Source organism: Adelges cooleyi, unplaced genomic scaffold, assembly GCF_023614345.1.
Source record: "Adelges cooleyi isolate 19-005CV unplaced genomic scaffold, UGA_ACOO_1.1 ACOO_flye_CR_arks_rails_tigmint_CR_PRNA_30, whole genome shotgun sequence".
Taxonomy (NCBI): domain Eukaryota; kingdom Metazoa; phylum Arthropoda; class Insecta; order Hemiptera; family Adelgidae; genus Adelges; species Adelges cooleyi.
Window position 1 is genome coordinate 8,609,927 of NW_026095971.1, and position 21,275 is coordinate 8,631,201.

Sequence of the window (21,275 nt, forward strand, 5' to 3'; positions counted from 1 at the left end):
GTAAAATCTCTAATCACAATGGACTTCTAAAAAAAAAATTCTTAGAAGTCAGATTAGTCAACATCAACAAACAATTTTGCTTGACTCACTTTTTTTTTGTAGTTGTTTATATTATAATATATAAACTAATCAATAACAAAAAAACATCAGAATAAAATAAACTTTAAAATTTATTTAGAAAATTCAAATATCCATTTTAAAGGAAACTGGTTGTTGGTCGGCGAATAGAGAATGTGTTATAACGACGACGTTTACCCTCAACACGATGGGGCAGTGGGAAACGGATGTCACTGTCGTGGAATTGTTTCACATGTGGTCTCCTGGTGTTCTTAGCCTTCACTACTTCCACTTTAATGATCTAAATAATAAATATTGAAATTAAAATATTTGTACATATGATGATTTATTCAATTCAATAATTAGACTACCAATAATTACCCTTTCTTATACAGTATCTATTAATTTTGTTTATCTCAATTCACATTGATAATGCATTTTTTTATAATTTAACAAAAGTGGCGTTTGAAAATTTGATTTTCGACATTTATTCATTATACATAGAAAACTTGTATGTTTGGCATAGATAATTCAATTTTTTAAATAAATTCTCTTACCATATATGTGATTGATGGCACCAATATTTACTTAATTTCCAATCATAACGATTTTAAAAATATATATAGATACAATAGATATATGTATATCTATTGTATTTCTTTTTAAAGTTATTAGGTATATTTTTTAATACAGTAAATTTATACGCAAAAAAATGTTATTTATGATTAATGAAGTCTTATACACAAAAATTTGTTGGAAATTTCACTTGGGGAAAAAATTGTTATCTTTACTATGTATTGTGACATTGCTCTAGCCTATCTTATTTAAATTTAAGTTATTCTGATTGTTTTTTTATTTGATTTTGTTGACAAATTGTTAAGCTTGAACTTTAAAGGACTCAGCCCTTATAACATTAATACCTAATTATTAACATTCAGTTTATAATTACGAGCTAAATAATACCTGAATAGAATGGGCTCTGGCTCTATGTCTTGCTCCCATATCTCTATAGCATTTAGTGACTGCACTAGCAACAGTTGTATCTCTATATTCGCGGTACATGTTGTGTGTACCAGATCGGGAATCATAACGTAACCAAACTCCAAAATTCTTAATTTTTGTTGGCGACTTGTCCGGGACCTACAAAATTATAGGTTAGACAAATTTATTAAAAAATAATTCTATTAATTTACTTACTTCTTTTAATGATACAATTTCTCCAGTACTCTTTTTGAATTTTTTAAGTTGTCTCAGAAAATACCAAAAACGAGACTTAGCAACAATACGATCTGGAGCAAATATTCTCATCTTGTAAAGTGGTGTTGTTTTTTCCTTTTCGGTCGGCAATTTGCGACCAATAACTTCGTACTCCTTCAACTAAAACAAATGATTTAATTAAATTTAATATTTTAATATTATAAAAGATTAATTATTCTTCATAAATTCGTATTTTTTTAATAAACATATTTATCGCCACATGTCGTGTTGGATAAACCTTTTTACCCAGTTGACAATACCAGCAAACGTAATAAATCATTAACTTATTAATTAAATTTAACAATTATATAGATGTAATTTAAATTAAAAAATAACTTACATCTCCTTTGGCTTTCATTTTCGTTTGAAACCTTAAAACTTAAAATAAAGTAATGAATATTTTCAAAGAAAATGAACTGGGTGAATGAAATTGATGTTGGCCAAACATAACCTAAAATCTAGTACTTTTTTACTTAAAGAATCGATTTCATGGAACTGTAAAATATGGGTGTCCAACATGTTGATATGGGACACGTTTTTATTATATCCCATAGTCCACTATTGTGGATACACTGTAGGTATTGAGTACCAACTATAGTCTGTACACAAATAATTTAAGTTACTATTTAGTATTTTTATTGATATAACATTTTTATCTTACTATTTTAATTATTGACTAATTAATATTTAGTTATTCGTTTATTTTATTCGAGAACTTATAACAATTTTATTTCAGATAATATGTTTTAGGATTTGATAGATTTATAAAAATTTAATGCAAATCTGCAAAATCCATGACCCACACTGTATCTAAGAGTTCAAATAATATTATCAATTATTTAAACCTTAAATGTGTTAAGCCAAAGGCGGGAAATCCTTTATCCAATATCCACACTCGGCACTCCAGTCTCCAAAAAGTGAAAAGTAGAAACAAAACTAAAAAGTTTTATTTAAGTATTTAACACTAACACTAAATAGTTTTTAATTTTGATGTTCTATATTATTAGGTAATAAACATTCAAAAATAATACTTATTTTATTAATATAATATTAAGTAAATAAAGTTAACTTCAATTAGTTAGTATATCTATTACGATGGAGTCTATTGTATTACCTACTCGAACTTTTGTCAATGGTTCGTACTTACAGAAATTCGTTGGTAAACCAATAACCTTAATTGGTAGTATTTTAAAGGTATGAAAGGTCAATAAAATAATAAATATTATTTTGTAACTATATAGTGACTAGTGAGCAAAATATAATTGTTGTGTAGGTGAATTCTAACGGTATGTCAGTTACTTTACAATCTACCGATAACCAAGTGGTGACGGCGACTTTTCATGAACCTATTGATAGCTGTATTGATGGATGGTTAGAAGTACACGGATTTGTTCAAGATAAAGCAACTATTAGTGGTGATAACTATTTTAATTTACCATCGTCCATTACTAACGATTTTGGTAATTATGCAAAAATAATTAGTAGTTTTATATTTTTACCATACCTAATTCAATTTTTTGTTATTATTATTATTATTATTAGGAATAATGCAGTGTCATTCTCCTAAAGTTTGTTGTATACTGTCTGTTAATAAAAATCATAGTAACCAGAATACAGAGAACAGCGATAATAGTCGATATTTCCAAATTTTCAGTAATGCGATTCAGTTTTAAAACTCGACTTGCTTTGTAATCATAGGTTTTTTGAACTCTTCTGTAGCCCAGATCATAATCTTTTTCTTACAATTCAGTTCATGAATTGATTCGTTTGGAAACAGTCCACTGACAAATTAAAAACAAAAATCGACTGGTTTTTCCCTATTATCATTTAAAAAATAAGTTTCTAATTGTAATCCTATTTCATTTAACACATTTGTTGTCAACAATTTGATTTTCAAATTAGTATAAAAAAGCCAGAACAGTACGGTAGGAGCATAGTGGGCTAGAAGAGATTACAGGTCTTCAGGAATTATTATTACTTAATGTGATAACTTCACTTTCAATTCTATTTGTAAATGATAGGATGTATACAGCATGTATGTAGATTAATGTACCTACCCAAACCGGAGCAAAATTGCATAATGCATATGACATCTAAGTCTTTTTGTTTTTTATGGAACCAGTTGGGACCAACTAGATTAGAATACATAGAGCAAATATACCGATAGATAGTGCAGAATGTTTAATAGCCTTATATCCATTATCAGATTATGGAGCAAAAAAAACTAAAATAGCTCCCTAGTAAAATTTGAAAATTATAAAATTGTATACATATGAAGTATGTTTCTCTTCTCCTATTGCATAAATAGTTAAAATAATAGTTATTTTTTTTAACTGGCTTGATGTACTATTTTCTTAAATAAAAGAATAATATGTTACTATGTAAATGAAGCTATAAATTACTATTCATAGATACATAAATGTTGGTGATTTTCATTTTACAGACAAGAACCAATTTGATGAAACTGTTGGATTAATATCTAATTTGTCAAATCCATTAAAGTAATGTAAAACTTATCATTAATTAATCTTATTATAAATAAAAATGTAATTTTAACTTTTAAATTTAATTTTAATTATTTATATTCTTGTATATGTGTGAACTTAATATATACTTATAGCAATAAATTAATATGTTAACACCATTGATATTAAAGAGATATTAAAAAAAATTAAAGTCTTACTTAACTTATTCTTAGAACGAGTTTGATCATATCTCACCTTAAATGAGCAATGCGTATGAGGAAAGGGGGGGTATTTAAAATGAAAATGTTTACATATTTTGTATGTTCATTTTATCTAATTATGTTAAAATTATCCTTTATCAATTTTTGATAAACAATATAACAGCTACTTCAAGGATAAGTTAATGAGGGAAATACGATCAAAATATAAGTGCTAAATACTATACTTGCTTACTTATTAAGCATACACATGATATCACATCAAGATCTGCCAATAAAATTATACTAATCAATTTAGAATTCAATACATCATTGATCATATTTTAGGTATAAGCTTATTATTTTATTATTAGTGTTGGCAATTCTTTACATAATACCTAATTCTTTTACTCTTTATACATCTTAAAACTAATATAATAATATAGAAAAACAATAATTAGGAAAAAAGTAGAAAAACATTAAATTTACTTAAAAATAATAATTATAATAATAATAGTAATAATAATAATAAAAGGAGTTATGGTTTATTATTTATTTTTTATTTAATACATAAACATTTATTTATATATAATTATTTAAATTTAAGAGTAAATTTTTGTATCTTCTAATACTTTAATTCGCAAAAAAAAGTATAATAATATATTCATATATATGATGAAGTAGGTACGGCTTAATTGAATTGACAATACATACAAGAGCGTGTATTTTTTAAAATAGTTGGTTTCCGTAATTAAAAGTCAATGAGATAAATTAATTATAAAAAGAGATAGGACTATTAGTTTTAGCCACCTAACTATATATAAAGGACGGTGATTTACATACTTTTATATCCGTTAAATGTTGAAAACGAAATAAAAATAATTTCAAATCACATTTCAAATAAGAGACAAGAAAAGTTAGGGTTAAGGGATCCGCCATTAAAATTTTTTTTATTTTAGCGATTACCTGAAACAAAAATTGTTGTACATTATGATGTAATACGCTAAAATTAAAAAAAAAAAATTATACACCTTAAGTGAGTTTTTTTATAATAGTGCACAATTATGAAAATTGAAAATAAAAGATTAGAATTTTAAAAATAACATCACTTTAATTATTTGCTGAATTGCAAAATGTTTATTTCAATTTATAAATTCAAAGCTAAAATTAAAGTACACGAAGGCTCAGTTCTTGCTCGCCTGGTTCGCAGAGGCTAAAAAAATATTAACAAAACATTTTTTTTTTTTTTTTTTACATTTTTCTTTTCTTTTTCTGTTGTAAGTAAATAATACAATTTAACGGTACTGTAAAAATTACGATTTAAAAATTGAACACACAAACTGCAATAAACTTAGAAACAACTTAATGATTTACAATTGTGGTACATAATGCTGTTTTTTTTTTAAATATCGAGTAGATTATTTTTTAGTTTGTTTATGAACAATGTATCATAATTTTTTTTTCCCGTTGAAATTAAAATTTGTTTATGGGTTACCTAAGGTGGCTGGGGTCTGGGGGGGAAATGTTTGTGGTCCACCAGCCGCAGCAGCCCCAGACACAGGTGAGCCCCCTTGAGGTACGGCAGCACTTTGCCCATCATTGTTGTACTCCTTTTGTTTAAGCATAGTCCAGTCAAATATGTAATCATACTGATGATTCAGTGTTCTAAACAAAATACGGAACAACTGTCTCAAGTACATGTAATCCGGTGACTCTTCAAATCTTAAACCTCGGCTGTAGTTTAGGAACATGGCAAATTCAGCAGGCAGTCCCTGTAAAATTATAATATACTTTATAATAATAGCTTTATATTTTGTATTAATTAATACAATATATCTAATAAACAAATAATAGTATATCAGCTAATTGTTTTTTGTTACTTTACATGTCTCTATACCGTTTACTGAGAAAATGGATCTGGCAGCTGACCAAATCTCATCTATTCTCGCACATCCCACCCAAAAAACATGCAGGGGCCCCTCCCATTAAAACACATCGCACGCTTCATTTGCGGTCACATGTATGTAGACCAACACCGGCAGCCGTATGGTGAGGACAATTTAACCTAGAGACAATACCGTTATGTTTTTTGGATGCACCAAGCGGGACATATTCTTTTGGAGAACAAAGTATAGTGTGCTCAATAGAAGAATACAGGTTAAGTCTTCAGCTATGAGTATATATGTATACTGTATACTATATACTATATATAGTATAAAGTAATTTATGTGTGTGCAAAATCAGATTCCTGGTAGTTGTAAGAACAATGAAAATAATTCCAACTAGTGGTACTAAACGCAATAGTGTAAAACACTTTTTTAAATTATAAAATTGTTATTCTTAATAAATAAAATTCCTGTTGGTATATTGCATTACATACATTTTAAAATAAATTAACAAGCATGCGATCAACACTATACCTTGCATAAGAATTCAACAGGTGTTGACATTTTTTTCTCACTAATTTTTTCATACTTCTGCCTTTTTGTTGCTGCCTAAAATTATAAATTGTAAATATTAACAAAAAATCACTGTAAACATAATAAACAAATAGTATATTGAAAATTCGTTTTGAGATAGTATCATGGTAAAATGATGTTTTAAGACTACATTATACATACTCTGCACTTATTACTTATTTGGTTTAAGAGCATACACAATAAACAACTATCATAACAATATGCAAAAAAACTTTTAATGAATTTTTTTTAATTGTTATAGTTTTTCATACATTTTTTTACAATATTAGTATAGATATTGTCTGCATAAGGACCTCTCTCACCAAAAACCATTTGTGTTCACAGCAAACCACGAGTTATTTTACTTTAATACTTCCCACCAAAACCACCAACCATACCATTGACTGTCTAGGAAGCAGTTTATTATCAGTAAAACTTGTTGATAGGTTGAATTTGTGGATATGTATGTAGTTTACCTCACCCCTCACTCCCCTGTTAATCATAAATCACATCACATAAAGTTTAACCTAAATTTACATTATAGAATTAGTCATTATCTGATAGTATCCATATAATTCAATTTTTTCATTCCCAAAACAGCCAAGATAATCATTTTCCATAGAAAATCTCACAACCTTGGGTTTTCACTGCTCTAGACTTAAACTTATGGGTTTAATGGGTAAATTTAGTGTTTTTTTTTTAAATATTTTAAAGCAATAAATAAATAAAAATTAAGATCTTAACTAAACTAGAAAATTACTTTAAGCAATTGATTATACAACAATCATTTAGATAATTTTATCTTTCAAATATGTTGCTTACTTTTAATCCTTGCCATGGTAAACATCCTTTATTAAAATACATAAGTACATATCCCAAGGATTCAATATCGTCTCGACGGCTGTAAATAGTATAGTGATGTATACAATAATACAATTTAATTAAATATTTAATAATATAATTATTACCTTTGTTCAATTCCTAAATGAGCATTGATAGATGCATAACGAGCTGTTCCTGTTAGATTTTTGTCTTCTCGGTATGAAATATGCGTTCTGGTACGCATGTCACGGTATTTTTTAGCCAATCCAAAATCAATCAGAAACAACTAAATACAAAAAGAAATTAGAATAGTATTATATATCTTTTTTTTTCATAATGTAGATTAAATATTAATTGTTACTTTATTGCAATGGCGACCAATTCCCATTAGAAAGTTATCCGGTTTTATATCACGGTGTATAAAACTTTTACAGTGCACATATTCAATACGACTAATCATTTGGTCAGCGAGCATAAGCACCGTCTTCAGTGTAAATCGCCGCGAACAAAAATTGAAAAGGTCTTCTAATGATGGACCTAACAAATCCATGACCAAAATGTTGTAATTTCTTTCTAATCCAAACCATCTGAAAGAACAGAATAATATGATTAAATAAATGCAGTATTTTATTTATAAATAAAATGATCTATAAATAAACTATACTTAATTAGTATAAAATTGTATAAATCATAATATTATCGGTTTATTCTATTGTCAAATATTAAAAATAATTATAATACGAAAATAACCATTTTTAAAATATCTGACTATAAACCAACTAAATTATAAGTTAAATCAAAAATTGCGTTTAAAATGATCTAACAATTCTCAATATTTTTTAACTATACTATACTATACTATACTGTATTCTGCAATAAAATACAAATTTAAAGGCATGATTTATTGATTTAATTATTTATTATACAGTTGGTTCTTTTATCATGAACCACTCAATATCTCATAGGGTTTAATAAGAAATACATATTTTTTTATATTATGTGATCTCAATTTTTCAATTTTTTTTTTAACCCCTCCCAAATTAGTTTTTTTGATAGAAACTTTTGTAACTTAAATGGTAACGCATATATTTTATTATACTCGGGACACTTTAAGAAGGTACCTCGTTGGCAGCGACCGGTTTCCACCCCGCAACATCGTCATTGTTCGGCACTGCTTACTAATGCATACAGCTACGACCTAGGCGGCGACTGACGAGTTTTGGTCCGCCGCGCAGGTGCCTTCTTAAAGTGTCCGGAGTATAGCTTTTAAAATTGAGAATAATTTACTAAAAATGTTGTCTGGTAGATAATCAGTTTTGGACAACTATTTTAAGTTAACAAGTTATATAAGTTTGAAAGTTAGGATGGCAGGGGAAGTGCGTGCAGATACTCCACTTTTCCTACTGCCCTTAACTTGAACAATTCTCTTTTCATTGCTTTACACATTTTATTAAGGAAAAATGTCAACTATTGGGCATACAAGCCAAAAGTTTTAAAAAGCTATATAAAAAAAAGTTCCATCACTTCTGAGGGAAAGGAATTTTGATATTTTTTGTGTTTATCTAAATATTACTATGGCTAAAAAATGTTCTATACAAATTTGGAATTAATATAGTTATTTTTAAAAAAGTTATGGTTCGCCGAAATTTTAAGTATAACAATATGTAATTTTGAAGGGGAAGGGGTGACATTTTTAATTTTTGGCTCAATAAAGTAAATCCAGGAACGACTTCTGAACTATATAAAGGCTACATGAAGAAATCGGTTCAGCGGTTTAGAAGATATCGTTATCGGTTAAGAAATTCAGACACAAAAAGATGATGAAATATAAAATCAAAGCTAAAAAGTGTCAATATAGGTTATTATAAAATATATAATAATATATGCAATTTTGTTTATTTATCCTAGAAGCGAGGCACTGTGAAAATAAATTGACCACGAGGAGGATGTATGTGTACGAAACACCAACAAGGTGATAGAGAAAAAAGTGAAAACGTCTTGGAAATAGAAAATGAAATCAGCGGTGGCAGTTTTGCAGTAGGCGTGGTGTGGCGTGTTTTCTTCTTGCGCATGTACATCATATTACATATTACAAGCGACGGCGCGTTCGATGACCTAAAAACCCAATTCCGCCGACTTGCATCACCACCAAAAATTAACAAATACGGACCTAAATGACCTTAAAATGGTCACCCTTAAAATTGTCTCATTTCTATTATGCATTAAATTCTTATGGATTATTTATGAAAAAACATAAATAATCCATAATAATAGTTCCATAATATAGTTTTCAAACAAAAAAGTTTGAAAACTATACTATTATTAGTATTTAGTAAAATAAACATGTATTGCATGAAGCAGATGGTCCGAATTTGATAAAATATGCGTATTACATGTAAAGGGATAAACTATTATTACATTACTAAAATAATTCGTATAGGAAAATTAAAATTACAATCCCTCGCTAGCCACCAGTTATAATTTGAATACCAACGTTTCTTTTTTAGCCATAGCTATGCAGTAAATCTTAAAATAACGGGAGTGATGATGATTTTTAATCACGTCGTCGCACTAATCCAAACATTTACAGGATGTACAACTGGAACTTGTCGCTATACATAATGCCTTTGATTATAAATATGATAGATAGCCCACCGAGACAAATTTCAGTTCTGTACGTCGACACGGGATTGGCTCTAGTAGTATCAATTTCATTGAAAACGATACTACTAGCGCCCGTCCCGTGTCGACGTCCAGAACTGAAATTTGTCTCGGTGGGCAATCTATAATATTTATAATCAATGATAATACGTAACAATGTTAAATCATTTAACACGTACGACATAGCAACTGCTTGTCAATCCAAATACCTACTCGAATGCGAACGTATACTGACGACTGACCTTCAACACTTAGAACAATATTCCAAGGATTGGAGACTGATACCTAAACCAATAAAAACTGAAATGTCAGCTTTTTACCTCATATGGCTACATGATGGCAGGTTACCAACGTCAGCTTTAATAGATAACTTCTAAGACACCAAAATACTCGAGTTACGCTAGATCTAGTTACGGTCAGTAACGTACTAAACATCTTAATAAGACAGCTGGAAAAGTAAAAACCAGGTTAAATTTAATACAGAAACTAACGGGTATAACTTGAGGGGCAAGCATGAATACGCTACGTACATCTACACTGGCTATAGTTTATTCAGTTGCGGAGTATAGCTTAGCTTCCCTGTCTGGCTGATTAGTGCTGCCCACACTAACAAAATAAATATCAGGAATTATCAAGTCAACCCCAACCCAATGGCCCGCGGTACTGTCCAATATACCCCCCTCCCACACATAAGACGTCAATGAGCCTTGCTACACACATAGACCACCTGTGCACTAAATAAGAATCTTCCTATAATAGCAGTTAATAGCAAAGAGACTCAAATCTCGGAATCCAGGATGGCGTACTGCTAAAGAGCTTTGTGATCATAATTTTCAAGCGGCTGACTGGAATAAGGCTAATCTAGACAGATATATTATATCTGATCCTTCAGACACTATAAACGGACAAAATCTACCGCGTAAAGAATGGTCAACTTTAAATAGACCCAGAACCGGACATGGGCGATATAATTATATGCTGCATAAATGAGGTCTTGATGATTCACTAGCGTGTGAGTGCGGTGCAAAATCTCAGACAATCAAATACATAATATCTGACTGTCCAAAACGTGCATTTCACGACACCATCAATGATGCCCGACAACCAAGTCTTGAGGAAATTCAGTGGATTACTGACTTAGACCTAAGTTTATAAGTATAACTTTAAGTATTATTATTATATACCTTCTACAATTTTTAAATTTGTTAAATTTATAAAAAGCATGTTATGATTTTGTGAAATGCTGCACTAGTACCATACAAATAAAAATAAGTGCTTAACAAGCCATTTGGTAAACATCTAGGTCTAACACTTCTCCTCCAGTCTAGTCACGGTAATGCAGTCAATTGTCCAGAACACGAAATAAAAAATAAGTACCTATAAAGTAAACTATACCTAGATATTATTTATAATTTGTAATATTATAATTTATATTAACATTACACTTTTTTGTCGGGTGAAAAACAACATTATGTACTAATTATACTATTAACTATTGATGACACATAGACTTTATAATGAGAAAACAATTGGCTATTGTTGAATCGAAATATATCCCCGAAAAATATTTCTATTATTAAAACGTTTTCCATATGGTAACCTTGACCAACATAAATAATTTAATGGATATGTTATTAACAATCTAGTCAATTATTTAAGGAGAACTGAGCACCAATTATTTTTTAGATTTGTGCATTTTAGTGAAATTCACGGTCAATATTTATAAAACCTTGGAAGTTTTAAAGGCCTGCACTCATAAAACCTCGATGAGAGCAATAATATTCTATCTGTTTTGAATTCACAAAGTAACATAATCATATTCTTTTAAATAATTAGACGAATGCATTAGATGAATAGCCGTGAAAAAATCCAAGACCACACCACACTACTTTTTCAACAATTAAAAAACTAGATGATTATTATTAGCATTTATATTAATTCATTTACCGTCACTACTTGTGCGATTTTCAGTCACATTTAAATAAAGTAAGACCAGCGTACACTCTTACCCGAGTCCATGGTTGAAATATACAAGTTATTGCAATCGTCTCGAATTGTTATCTTCAAAAATAAAGTGAAATATCCATTTTACTATATACTTTACTGATACTATATATTTTACCGTGTACTATTATCCTTAATTTTGCCCGTTAGGCTGACATATTTGTTTTTTTCATCGAATATTTGAAGTAGGGGTTTATAGGCAATAACCTTGTATATTTCAAGCATGCCCGAGTCACACTGTAACAAAGTATGACTGGAGTTAACTTTTACCCGTCGCAAGTAGTGACGGGTTAAATGTGACCAAAAATCGCGATTGACTGATGAATTCGTTTTTTTTTGTTCAATTTTGGTTAAATGAAAAATTTGTGTATCAAGCACCGTTAATAATTCATATTTTATATACATTGTATTGTAATTGTAAAACACGATACACGAACTATAATAGTAGTATTATTATTAAAAATGATTTATCATAACATGTGATAAGCAATAACTATTAACATGATAGTCATATCCTCGATTTTTTAAATTAATGGTTCAATTAATTTACTGAATCTTCTGTCGCAGAAGTAATAAATCTAAAAAATTAAAATATAATATTTACCAAAAAACAATAAATATATTCCCATTAACGACTAAAATATTTTTTCTACTATCAATTTGTTGTTATTGTGTAATCATTAAAATTAATTTCCCCTAAAAACAATTAAAACAATTATTTTGTAAGCTTAAGCACTCTCAAAAATTAATGCGAGTGAATTAAAATGACTAAAAATCACTAGATATTATAATGCCTAATTCGTTAAACATACTTTATCTAAATGTATTTTTAACACAATTTCAAGTATTACAATTTTAGAATAAATACATGAAATCATTAGATACTTTGTAAAAACCTCATTGACATTATTAAAAGATAAATTGTTTATAATAATGTGAGCTTTACAATGTTGAGGTAAAATCAAATCAAAATCCCAAGTCATAAAAAAATCTTTAATCAAACGTATTAAGCACAACATATCCTATTTTTGTTTGGTTAAAAGATATATATGAAATAATTGTGAAAACCCTTCCGAAATTTTTTCCCGAAATGTGTTTTAGTCGTTTGGCCAACGATTTACTAAATTAAATATCCAGATCAAACATGATGGTTAAGGTTAAATAATAATTATAATTGTAAATAAAATAAGAGAAAACACGTCCGTTTGTTTTACAATAAAAAAAAACATAAATCTTATGGGCACACGGCTCGCATAGAAACACAAATGGAAAACAGCGTACAGCGTTTCCAGCTGACATGCCTTGGACGAAAACAATGATGCTACGGTTTAATGGCCGAAGGACTATGTTGCCAGACGCACACCTACTGGGTAACGGACGCGACGTTGTCGGGTTCACGGCTAACAACAGAAAAGTGTATCATGATAATAAATATTATTACATGCATTATAATTATTACTAAACATAGCGACCGGCTACTGTTCTCTAGAATAAGGGCCGCTACAGTAAACCCCGACATACGACATTATGTTATATTATGTAAACTTTTGAGCACTTTCAATTAAAAACAAAATATACGGCTTGTAGCGTCGATATACTACTTTATTATTGAAATCAGCATATGTCACCATTCAAAGTAGGCTTATAACATTATTTAATCGTTTAGAGCATCGTGTTATAATATCATCGCAAACGAGATCCAAACACGATAAGGTATCTAATAAAACTAATTTATCTCAGTCATGATCCCTTAGAAACAAAAATGTATGTCTAAAAGTCTCGTGAACGTCGTGGTTGATACACAAATACTACCATCGGAATCTTGCGTTGAAGTACATGAATAATACAACTCAAATCTCTATATATATATATATATATATATATATATATATAAAATTCTCGTGTCACAGTGTTTGTAACAAAACTCCTCCGAAACGGCTTGACCGATTCTTATGACATTTTGTGTGTATATTCAGTAGGTCTGAGAATAGGACGTAAACTACTTTTCATACCCCTAAGTGATAAGGGTGGTCCACCCAAAAAATTGTTTTATGATTATTAATAGTATCAATAGTTATCAATAGACATCTATGGTTTTTCATACCACAGGGATACAGTGATCAGCTGATTGTCTATTCTAAGATACGGGCAACGCCGGGACAGCTTGTATTACACTAAAAAATTATGGATTGATTTGAATTGGAGAACTGAGTGCAACAATATACATACATACATACATACAGAGTGGCCCACAATGATTTGACAAATGAAATAACCTTTGTTCTAGTGAATATTTTAAGATTTTTTTTTTTTAATAATTTATACTCATTTGCACCATAAGCACCATAGTTTTTATTGCACTTACCTGTTTTACTTTTTTTAATTATTTTTTTATTATTTTTGTTACACTTTTTTAAAAAATTCAAGATAGCCATATAAAGGTATAAAGAATATTTTGACTGGTCGTTAACCAGATTTGAATAATTACTTTTTAAGTTACTAAAGGTTAATTGTAAGATGGGAGGTAGAGTGCGGTAGAGAAATGCGCGCAGATAAAAATAGCTCTACGCGTTTCAAGTGCAATAAAAACCGCGGTGCTCATAGCGCAAATAAGTATAAATTATTTATAAAAAATATTCACTAGAACAAAAGTTATTTCATTTGTCAAATCATTGTGGGCCACCCTGTATATTAGCCTATTCAAATTTAAAATCCGTAAAATTTCATATTTCTAGCTCAACTTCCTCATAATTTATTTCTTTTAAAACAAAACTTGAACGCGTGCATAAATATATAAATTTTATTTTAAATGATTAGAATTTGTAAGAAAATTTAGCAGGAAATATTGTATACTATTTAAATTTTGGTTACACTATTATTTAATGGCAAAAGAAAATACTAACATTTGTAAGGTGGAAAAATATTTTCCAAAAATCTATTTTAACTTCCATCTAGTTCATAACCCCATATATATAGTGTGACATAATTTCAATAATCCCTTATTTTAATTTTTTTCATAATTAAGTAGAATTATGTGCCTTGTTTACATTGAACTTTAGGTCTGAAATTTTGGGGGGCGTTTTTATCCATTTTGAACTAATTTCCAGGGACTTCTCAATAAATACTAGATGACATTACCTACAATAATTAAAAATTTGTATTTCCAATTATATTTTACTACAAACAAGTAGTATGTATAAATCAAAATATAAAATAAAAACCAACTTGATTAAGATTGAACATACTTAGATATTTTATATCTGTTAATGACGTCAATGAGGAATTGACGCCATTAACAGATATAAAATGTACAGTATTAATATTATTGATAAAAACAACAATTCGAATATAAAATAAACAATATTATCTAGAGTTCAACAGAATCTTTACAAACATAATATTGCAAGCTAGTAAACATTTTATTTTTGTTTATTGTTATTGAAATTTTATCTTATAATTTATGCTTTTAGAGCATTGTCTAACTTTTAGTAATAAAAATAATATAAAAAAGAATTCGTCGGAATAACAGTAAATAATAACGAATTCTCCAATATCAAAATAATACAAATATTAGTACTGCTGTGTACCTTAAAAAACAGTCCGCCGTTGACCTTACTACAATAATAATTAAAATTAACTTTTTCTTGTTAGGTCATATCAAATGTCTAGATTGTAAGCCACTTCAGCGCACTAACTCTAATTAATGTAGTCATAACCCAATAAAACATTATATTACACATTATATTATGAGACACATACACCTTAATATAAATATACATTTAAAAAACATTTAATCTCATTTGTTAGTATTTATTTACAAATTGAAATTTGTATTATGAGTTATGAAAACTGGTTAAAACACAAGAATATTATATAAAATTTAATAATTCAATGTAACCACATTTTTGACCAAAGTAAGGGTTTCTACAATTGCCACTTTATACCTTAGATGACAGAATAATCTAACACATTATTTGTGGGGTCAAACCCAATTTTTTTTTTATAAAATTAAAATATAAGTAAAATACAAATTTAATTAAAATAGTTTTATTTATTTAAGTAGTACCAAAAAATATGCATCAACATTTTTTTGGGATGCTAAATAATAATCTAGTTATTTGTTTAAATAAGAAATTAAGTTCTAAAAAAAAACATAGTTGATAGTGTTTAAAGTGTGATTTGTACATTAAAAATAATTATTACACAAAGGAACTTTCTGAATTTTATTTTCAAAATTGTTTATAACTTTGAAGACAATTTTAAAAAAAAATTGACGGGCTAAACATAATTTGAGCTCAGTTCGGATTTGTTGTACAATATAATAATACTTAACTTTAATTAAATAACTCACCGCATGTGAGGTATTCCAACTCCTCCTTGTAATACTTTATACAACCTGCTTTCATATTGAAGCTGGGGGTGGCGAGCCTTGGCACTTTCAAATTTTATTGCCACTTCCTATAAGAAAAATTTTTTAGTTATTAACAATCAATAAATTAAACAAACTTAGTATTGCATTTGCTCAACCCCCAAGTAAATACTGCATAAATAAATCAGCATAGTCATTATTTTATAGCAAGGTTAATATACAAAATTTCCTAACATGCAATTTTCTCCTAAATGCATTGGGGGCTGGACACAATATGCTAATTAACTTGTAATTAAATTTGTAGATTACTAATTTGATATTTCTTTTTTGCACTATTTCCCTATTTTCTACTAACGCATTAAAATATGCAATTTAGCATATTTTGGGTTTAATGACTTTAATTGATATTTTTTTTTTAGTTAAATACAAAAAATTATTTTTATCTTGGTCATTTAAAATTGTTTTAATACAGTTCTTTATCAGTAGATACTTGAAGCTGTAGGTACTGTAGCTAGAAATGTATTTGAACATTTTCTGAATAATTTAGTTTATTTTTCTATACTTAACAAGATGACTGCCACGGTACTGAAGAGTACCATTTAAACTACAAATTATCTTGTAGGTTGGCAGTCAACGTATTAAAAACATAGGCAAAACTACTATTAATAGTCAGACCAAGTAAACCTAGATTAAAGGTAATTTTCACTAATCTGTGACGGGTCAAGACCATCTGGAAATCTGGAGAGAGAATTGTTTAGAACAATATTTTTTCGACCCAGATTCAGCACGGAAGCCTGATCTAGGTGCAGACTAGTTTGAATGGTCACATTTAAAATTAATACGATAATAATTTTTACTTATCCGGCTGGACCCGCCGCAGATAGGTGGAAATAGACCTGAACAATGTGTATGAGCACTTACGTGTGTTCCTAGAACTGCATTGTATGAAGATACTAGCGGATTTACAAAGGTAAGACATTTAAAGTTTATCTTATTCAGTTCTATATTTTAATCAAAGTCAATATTATAAGGCTCAGATCACATATAAGTTGACCTCTGTCAGTTGTTGGAAAAGTGATTTACAATGGACAGCCTGCATTAAACAGCCATAAAACACCAGATAAAACAAGGAAGCCAATAGATAAATAGCATCACCCTAAATTTTCATTATTCGGCAAGGGATTTGTATTCTGTTAATTACAATATTTCCTTTAATATTGTAACAAACAATTTTCCAATAATATATTTTACTATATCGGAAAATGTGTGACCTCAACAAAATTACTTAGCGTGTAATGTGATAAAATATAGGTATATTTTTGCAACTATCTGATTATTTATTTTGGTACTTGTGAATTACATGGATCCCCTATTTTTTCAATATCAGAGTGTAATTAGATAAAATAAATCATACTACACTTTAATAAAGTTCCTAATGAAGTGATTACTTCCCCCCCACTGCGTCTTACTTGCCCTCACCCAGCACATTATAGGAGGGCAGGTCATAAAGTGTTTATACCCTGTTCGCTGAGAGAGCACGCTGGGTTTGCGCATGTAGACTGAAGACTAAGCAGCAAGATTAAGGCTGGCAGACAGGGCGGACTTCGGGGGGAATGCTAGTCACACTGGGTGCCGCAGGGGAATGCGCAGAACGGCCAATTTTCGTTGGTTCGCGGCATGCTCTCTCGGCGAACAGGGTTAGGGGCATTCACTCGCTTGCCTCGGTTGCTTCACTAAACTAAAAATATCTTAGGTTTGCAGGTTACAGTCCCAGGGGAGTTCACAGGTTTAAAGTTAAGAATAAGTTAAAATATAAAAAAATTAGCAATAATTAGCAGTTGGCAGTAACTGAAAGCAGCAGCAATGCGTTTGAAATATTACTCGTCGACCTTGCAGATCTTGGGACAGTACAAAATGTTTTATTTTTCTAATAAATATACTTCCGTCTACTTAGAAAACGCATTATTTTATTGCCCTAAAATTGAAAAAAATTTGGGGGAGGGGTGTCCGTATAATACACAAGTAACTTTATTTCTGTGGTATTATTGTTATCAGTTAGTTTAAAGTAGTATTTAAATATAAATTCATTTTTTTTACTAAAAAAAACACCTATAAATATGACATGCCTGTAACTGGGGCTTGGATGTCTTGTTATTGATCACAATCAATTTAATACTATTTTGAGTGCAATAACATGAAAACTTGCAGTGCAAACTTAAAATGTTTTACACTGATTAAAATTATATTTTAGATAATATTCACTTCTGGTTAACAATCAGAATAAGATAAGTTCTAATACCAGTTAAATAGAATATATTAATTATGTATACCATATTACATGTTGTGAAATAGTTTAAAGTCTAAATATTTTAGGTCTTAAATCCTTTTTCTATCCATTATATATTTATATAATATGATATACATATAAACATTAGAAAATTGTTGGAAAAATTAGAGCATAAATTTACTTTACCAGAAACTCTTTTTTTTTTGTAGTTAGTGTAAACACTAATGTTTTTTATGCTGATTCTGAATCTGAAGTTAGTAATCAGCAGACAAAAGTTATAGATACTCTTGTTCAAAAGTTATAGATACTTAAACTTTGAACTTTTTCGCATATCAAACAGTTAACAAACGGGTGACCAGGCTAGGTGTGATACGGCAAACATTTGTGCCTGGACAGTTATATAAGTGCCTTAAGCCTATTATTTTTTTGTTATGTTAATGGGTAAGATGTATTAGGTTGGGTCTCAATAAGTCTTTGATACTTCAGGTTAGGTTAGGTTTTTTTCCTCTGGAGGTTTAGGGGCATGAGGTCCCGTCCTAACGAAAAGTCCCATAAAAGCTTGGGTCGACTCTCAAAGCCGGCAAAGGGTAGGGAGTCACTTCATATATTTTCCAAAGTGTTCATTTTATAAAGGTCTTTTTTTGTGTTTTAACAAACTACTTAAGTAAAATGATTACTGCTCTTGCCTTTGTGGTCGTTTTTTTTTTTGCTACAACCAAGTTCTTCTAATATTATGATAATGATAATTTATTGATAACAAATTGGAACAAACTATTGTGTTTTTCAATCACAATTCGTCAGGTGCATGGTGCTGTGGCCGCCGTAGCTGTCCACCTTGGTTTCCTGCCACCTACTGTTGTATACGGGGAAAGGTTCAAAGTGCAAATAGCTATAAATTTTGAACTAGAGGAGTCCCCGATTCCAAATTTGTATGAACATAAAAAACACAAGATGAGAAAAAAAAAGGGTGGTAAAGTAAATTTGTTTCAAAACTATTTTAAAATAATCACTATTTTGTTATTTTTAAAATTGGGTATCTAAAATAAAAAAATGTATTCTATAAGTAGAACATAGCTGCTGTTAACAGTCAATATTTTGAAGTTCAACAAAATAAGATTGCTAAAAACATAATATACATTTAATTATATTCTAAATAACTGATAATTATAATTGAAATGCTTATAACATATTCTAAACAGAAAAACTATATAGTAATATAAAAAGTATAGTGCATACAATGTACTTTGTTATCAATACTGACTTTTTATGAATTCAAGAAATTAATAAATAAAAATTATATTTCTCAGACTGCAATTATTATTAAATAGCAAGTCACTATCCACTTGTGACAAAGAAACGTTTACGACCACAACTTAGATGTATACGACTTTTTCATTCATATATGGTAGACGCAATTCAAGATGACTTCTTACGCCTAGAAGATCGCGTAATGTGTCACGTTGTATTATCTAGATCAAAGGATAGCTCGTGCATTAATTAGAGTAGGGCTCAGAAACCTAAACTACTTATACTTATATTATATCTAATGTCCAATATAATAATCACCTCTCCATTAATAACATTCAGACCGAGAAAGATCTCGCCGAACGAACCACTGCCAAGCCTCCGGACGACACGGTATTTTCCACCACCTATGTAATCATGTTTGAACGTATTGGCGACATTCGACATTTTGCGAACGACTCCCCGGACAATTCAGCTCTTAAATGTTTTGACAAGGCGTCGGATGTACCTGGACGCGCACGGGTAGTTAATATTTCAAATAAACGAGTCGGATTTCCGGATATATATTAATGTTCACATAACGGCCAACCAACTGGAGAAAATCGACGAAAACAAAAAAAATTAAAAAATCACTCCGATTACGTCCGATTGCTTTGTTGTTGTTGGCTCGTCTGACATTAATTCCGTGACGCGATGCTAGCGATACTGGCGGTTTATCGGCCAACGAATATCAAAGAGATCACGGAAAAAATGCACGACCACCACGGTTATTTCAAAGACTTTGTAGTGAATAATCGTTTACGGTGGCGGCGACTACTCGTACGTCAATGGGTAGTTTTTGATTTTGGTGTACAAACTTTTAGTTCAATTTTCTTATGTTATATTATATTGTATACGATATATAGACGACCAATGATCACAATTGATTTTTGATCATTATTTATTATCGCTAGGTGGCAATTACAACTTAAATATTGTATGATAAATAGGACAACCTACTATTATATATTATACTATTGCTTAGTAACGTAAATTTTAATATTGGTTACTGTACGAAATAAAATATGAGTACTATCGTTACAATTCTTCCTTGATGTTCCATTTTTAAAAATGTACCACAAAATTATAGCCACTTTTAATTGTGTTCCAATTGTAATAGAAAATGTTAAATGTATGTACATTTTGTAATCTAGAAAAAACTTGACCAACTTATGGATATATATATATATATATATATATATATATATATATAATAAAATAATATTTAAAACACCCTTAACCATAAAATAATACACTCTCCACGTACACGACTTCGGTAACAATATGTAATATCTATTCTGATTTTTTACATTGTCACACAATCTTATGATGGCAATGTTAGGCCTTCAAGGCCTATTGAGCATCATGATTTTTTTTGTAAATGTAATAATACAATTTTAATAAGTACATTTT

The 21,275-nt window shown here is 29.4% G+C and overlaps 3 protein-coding genes across 5 annotated transcripts; 1 reads left to right on the forward strand and 2 right to left on the reverse strand.

The window, feature by feature from the left end:
* Positions 1-152: 152 nt before the first annotated feature.
* Positions 153-1,796, reverse strand: LOC126839227 (60S ribosomal protein L18a). The gene is made up of 4 exons (XM_050574384.1): positions 1,655-1,796; positions 1,255-1,434; positions 1,021-1,197; positions 153-358 (listed from the first exon to the last, which is right to left on the reverse strand). The coding sequence occupies exons 1-4, from the start codon at positions 1,670-1,672 to the stop codon at positions 197-199; spliced, it is 537 nt and encodes a 178-aa protein (XP_050430341.1). The 5' UTR covers positions 1,673-1,796; the 3' UTR covers positions 153-196.
* Positions 1,797-2,198: 402 nt separating this feature from the next.
* Positions 2,199-3,957, forward strand: LOC126839230 (uncharacterized). Of its 3 annotated transcripts, XM_050574391.1 has the most exons (4): positions 2,200-2,321; positions 2,393-2,508; positions 2,588-2,774; positions 2,857-3,535. In XM_050574391.1, exons 2-4 carry the CDS (start codon positions 2,410-2,412, stop codon positions 2,985-2,987), a joined length of 417 nt encoding a protein of 138 aa, XP_050430348.1. In that variant the 5' UTR covers positions 2,200-2,321; positions 2,393-2,409; the 3' UTR covers positions 2,988-3,535. The 3 variants fall into 3 exon arrangements, with proteins under 3 accessions (XP_050430347.1, XP_050430348.1, XP_050430349.1); XM_050574390.1 differs by having other exon boundaries at positions 2,199-2,508; positions 2,857-3,532; XM_050574392.1 differs by lacking the exon at positions 2,857-3,535 and adding an exon at positions 3,758-3,957 and having other exon boundaries at positions 2,201-2,508.
* A 1,007-nt stretch (positions 3,958-4,964) lies between these two features.
* On the reverse strand, positions 4,965-20,509 carry LOC126839219 (casein kinase I). Its single transcript, XM_050574369.1, has 8 exons — positions 20,145-20,509; positions 16,274-16,380; positions 7,619-7,844; positions 7,404-7,543; positions 7,258-7,336; positions 6,397-6,471; positions 5,472-5,748; positions 4,965-5,189 (listed from the first exon to the last, which is right to left on the reverse strand). Exons 1-8 carry the CDS (start codon positions 20,268-20,270, stop codon positions 5,161-5,163), a joined length of 1,059 nt encoding a protein of 352 aa, XP_050430326.1. The 5' UTR covers positions 20,271-20,509; the 3' UTR covers positions 4,965-5,160.
* Positions 20,510-21,275: the final 766 nt, after the last annotated feature.

What these genes read in the sequence shown, in the direction of transcription:
- LOC126839230 (XM_050574390.1), top strand. Translation starts at nt 2,410, where the DNA reads ATGGAGTCTATTGTATTACCTACTCGAACTTTTGTCAATGGTTCGTAC. An exon ending in TAATTGGTAGTATTTTAAAG is followed by an intron (nt 2,509 to 2,587) that starts GTATGAAAGGTC and finishes ATTGTTGTGTAG; the next exon opens with GTGAATTCTAACGGTATGTC. An exon ending in GTCCATTACTAACGATTTTG is followed by an intron (nt 2,775 to 2,856) that starts GTAATTATGCAA and finishes TATTATTATTAG; the next exon opens with GAATAATGCAGTGTCATTCT.
- LOC126839227 (XM_050574384.1), bottom strand. An exon ending in AAATTGTATCATTAAAAGAA is followed by an intron (nt 1,198 to 1,254) that starts GTAAGTAAATTA and finishes ATAATTTTGTAG; the next exon opens with GTCCCGGACAAGTCGCCAAC. An exon ending in CCAGAGCCCATTCTATTCAG is followed by an intron (nt 359 to 1,020) that starts GTATTATTTAGC and finishes TTTATTATTTAG; the next exon opens with ATCATTAAAGTGGAAGTAGT.
- LOC126839219 (XM_050574369.1), bottom strand. Translation starts at nt 20,270, where the DNA reads ATGTCGAATGTCGCCAATACGTTCAAACATGATTACATAGGTGGTGGA. An exon ending in TGAATGTTATTAATGGAGAG is followed by an intron (nt 16,381 to 20,144) that starts GTGATTATTATA and finishes TTTTTCTTATAG; the next exon opens with GAAGTGGCAATAAAATTTGA. An exon ending in TACCATGGCAAGGATTAAAA is followed by an intron (nt 6,472 to 7,257) that starts GTAAGCAACATA and finishes TTATAATTTTAG; the next exon opens with GCAGCAACAAAAAGGCAGAA.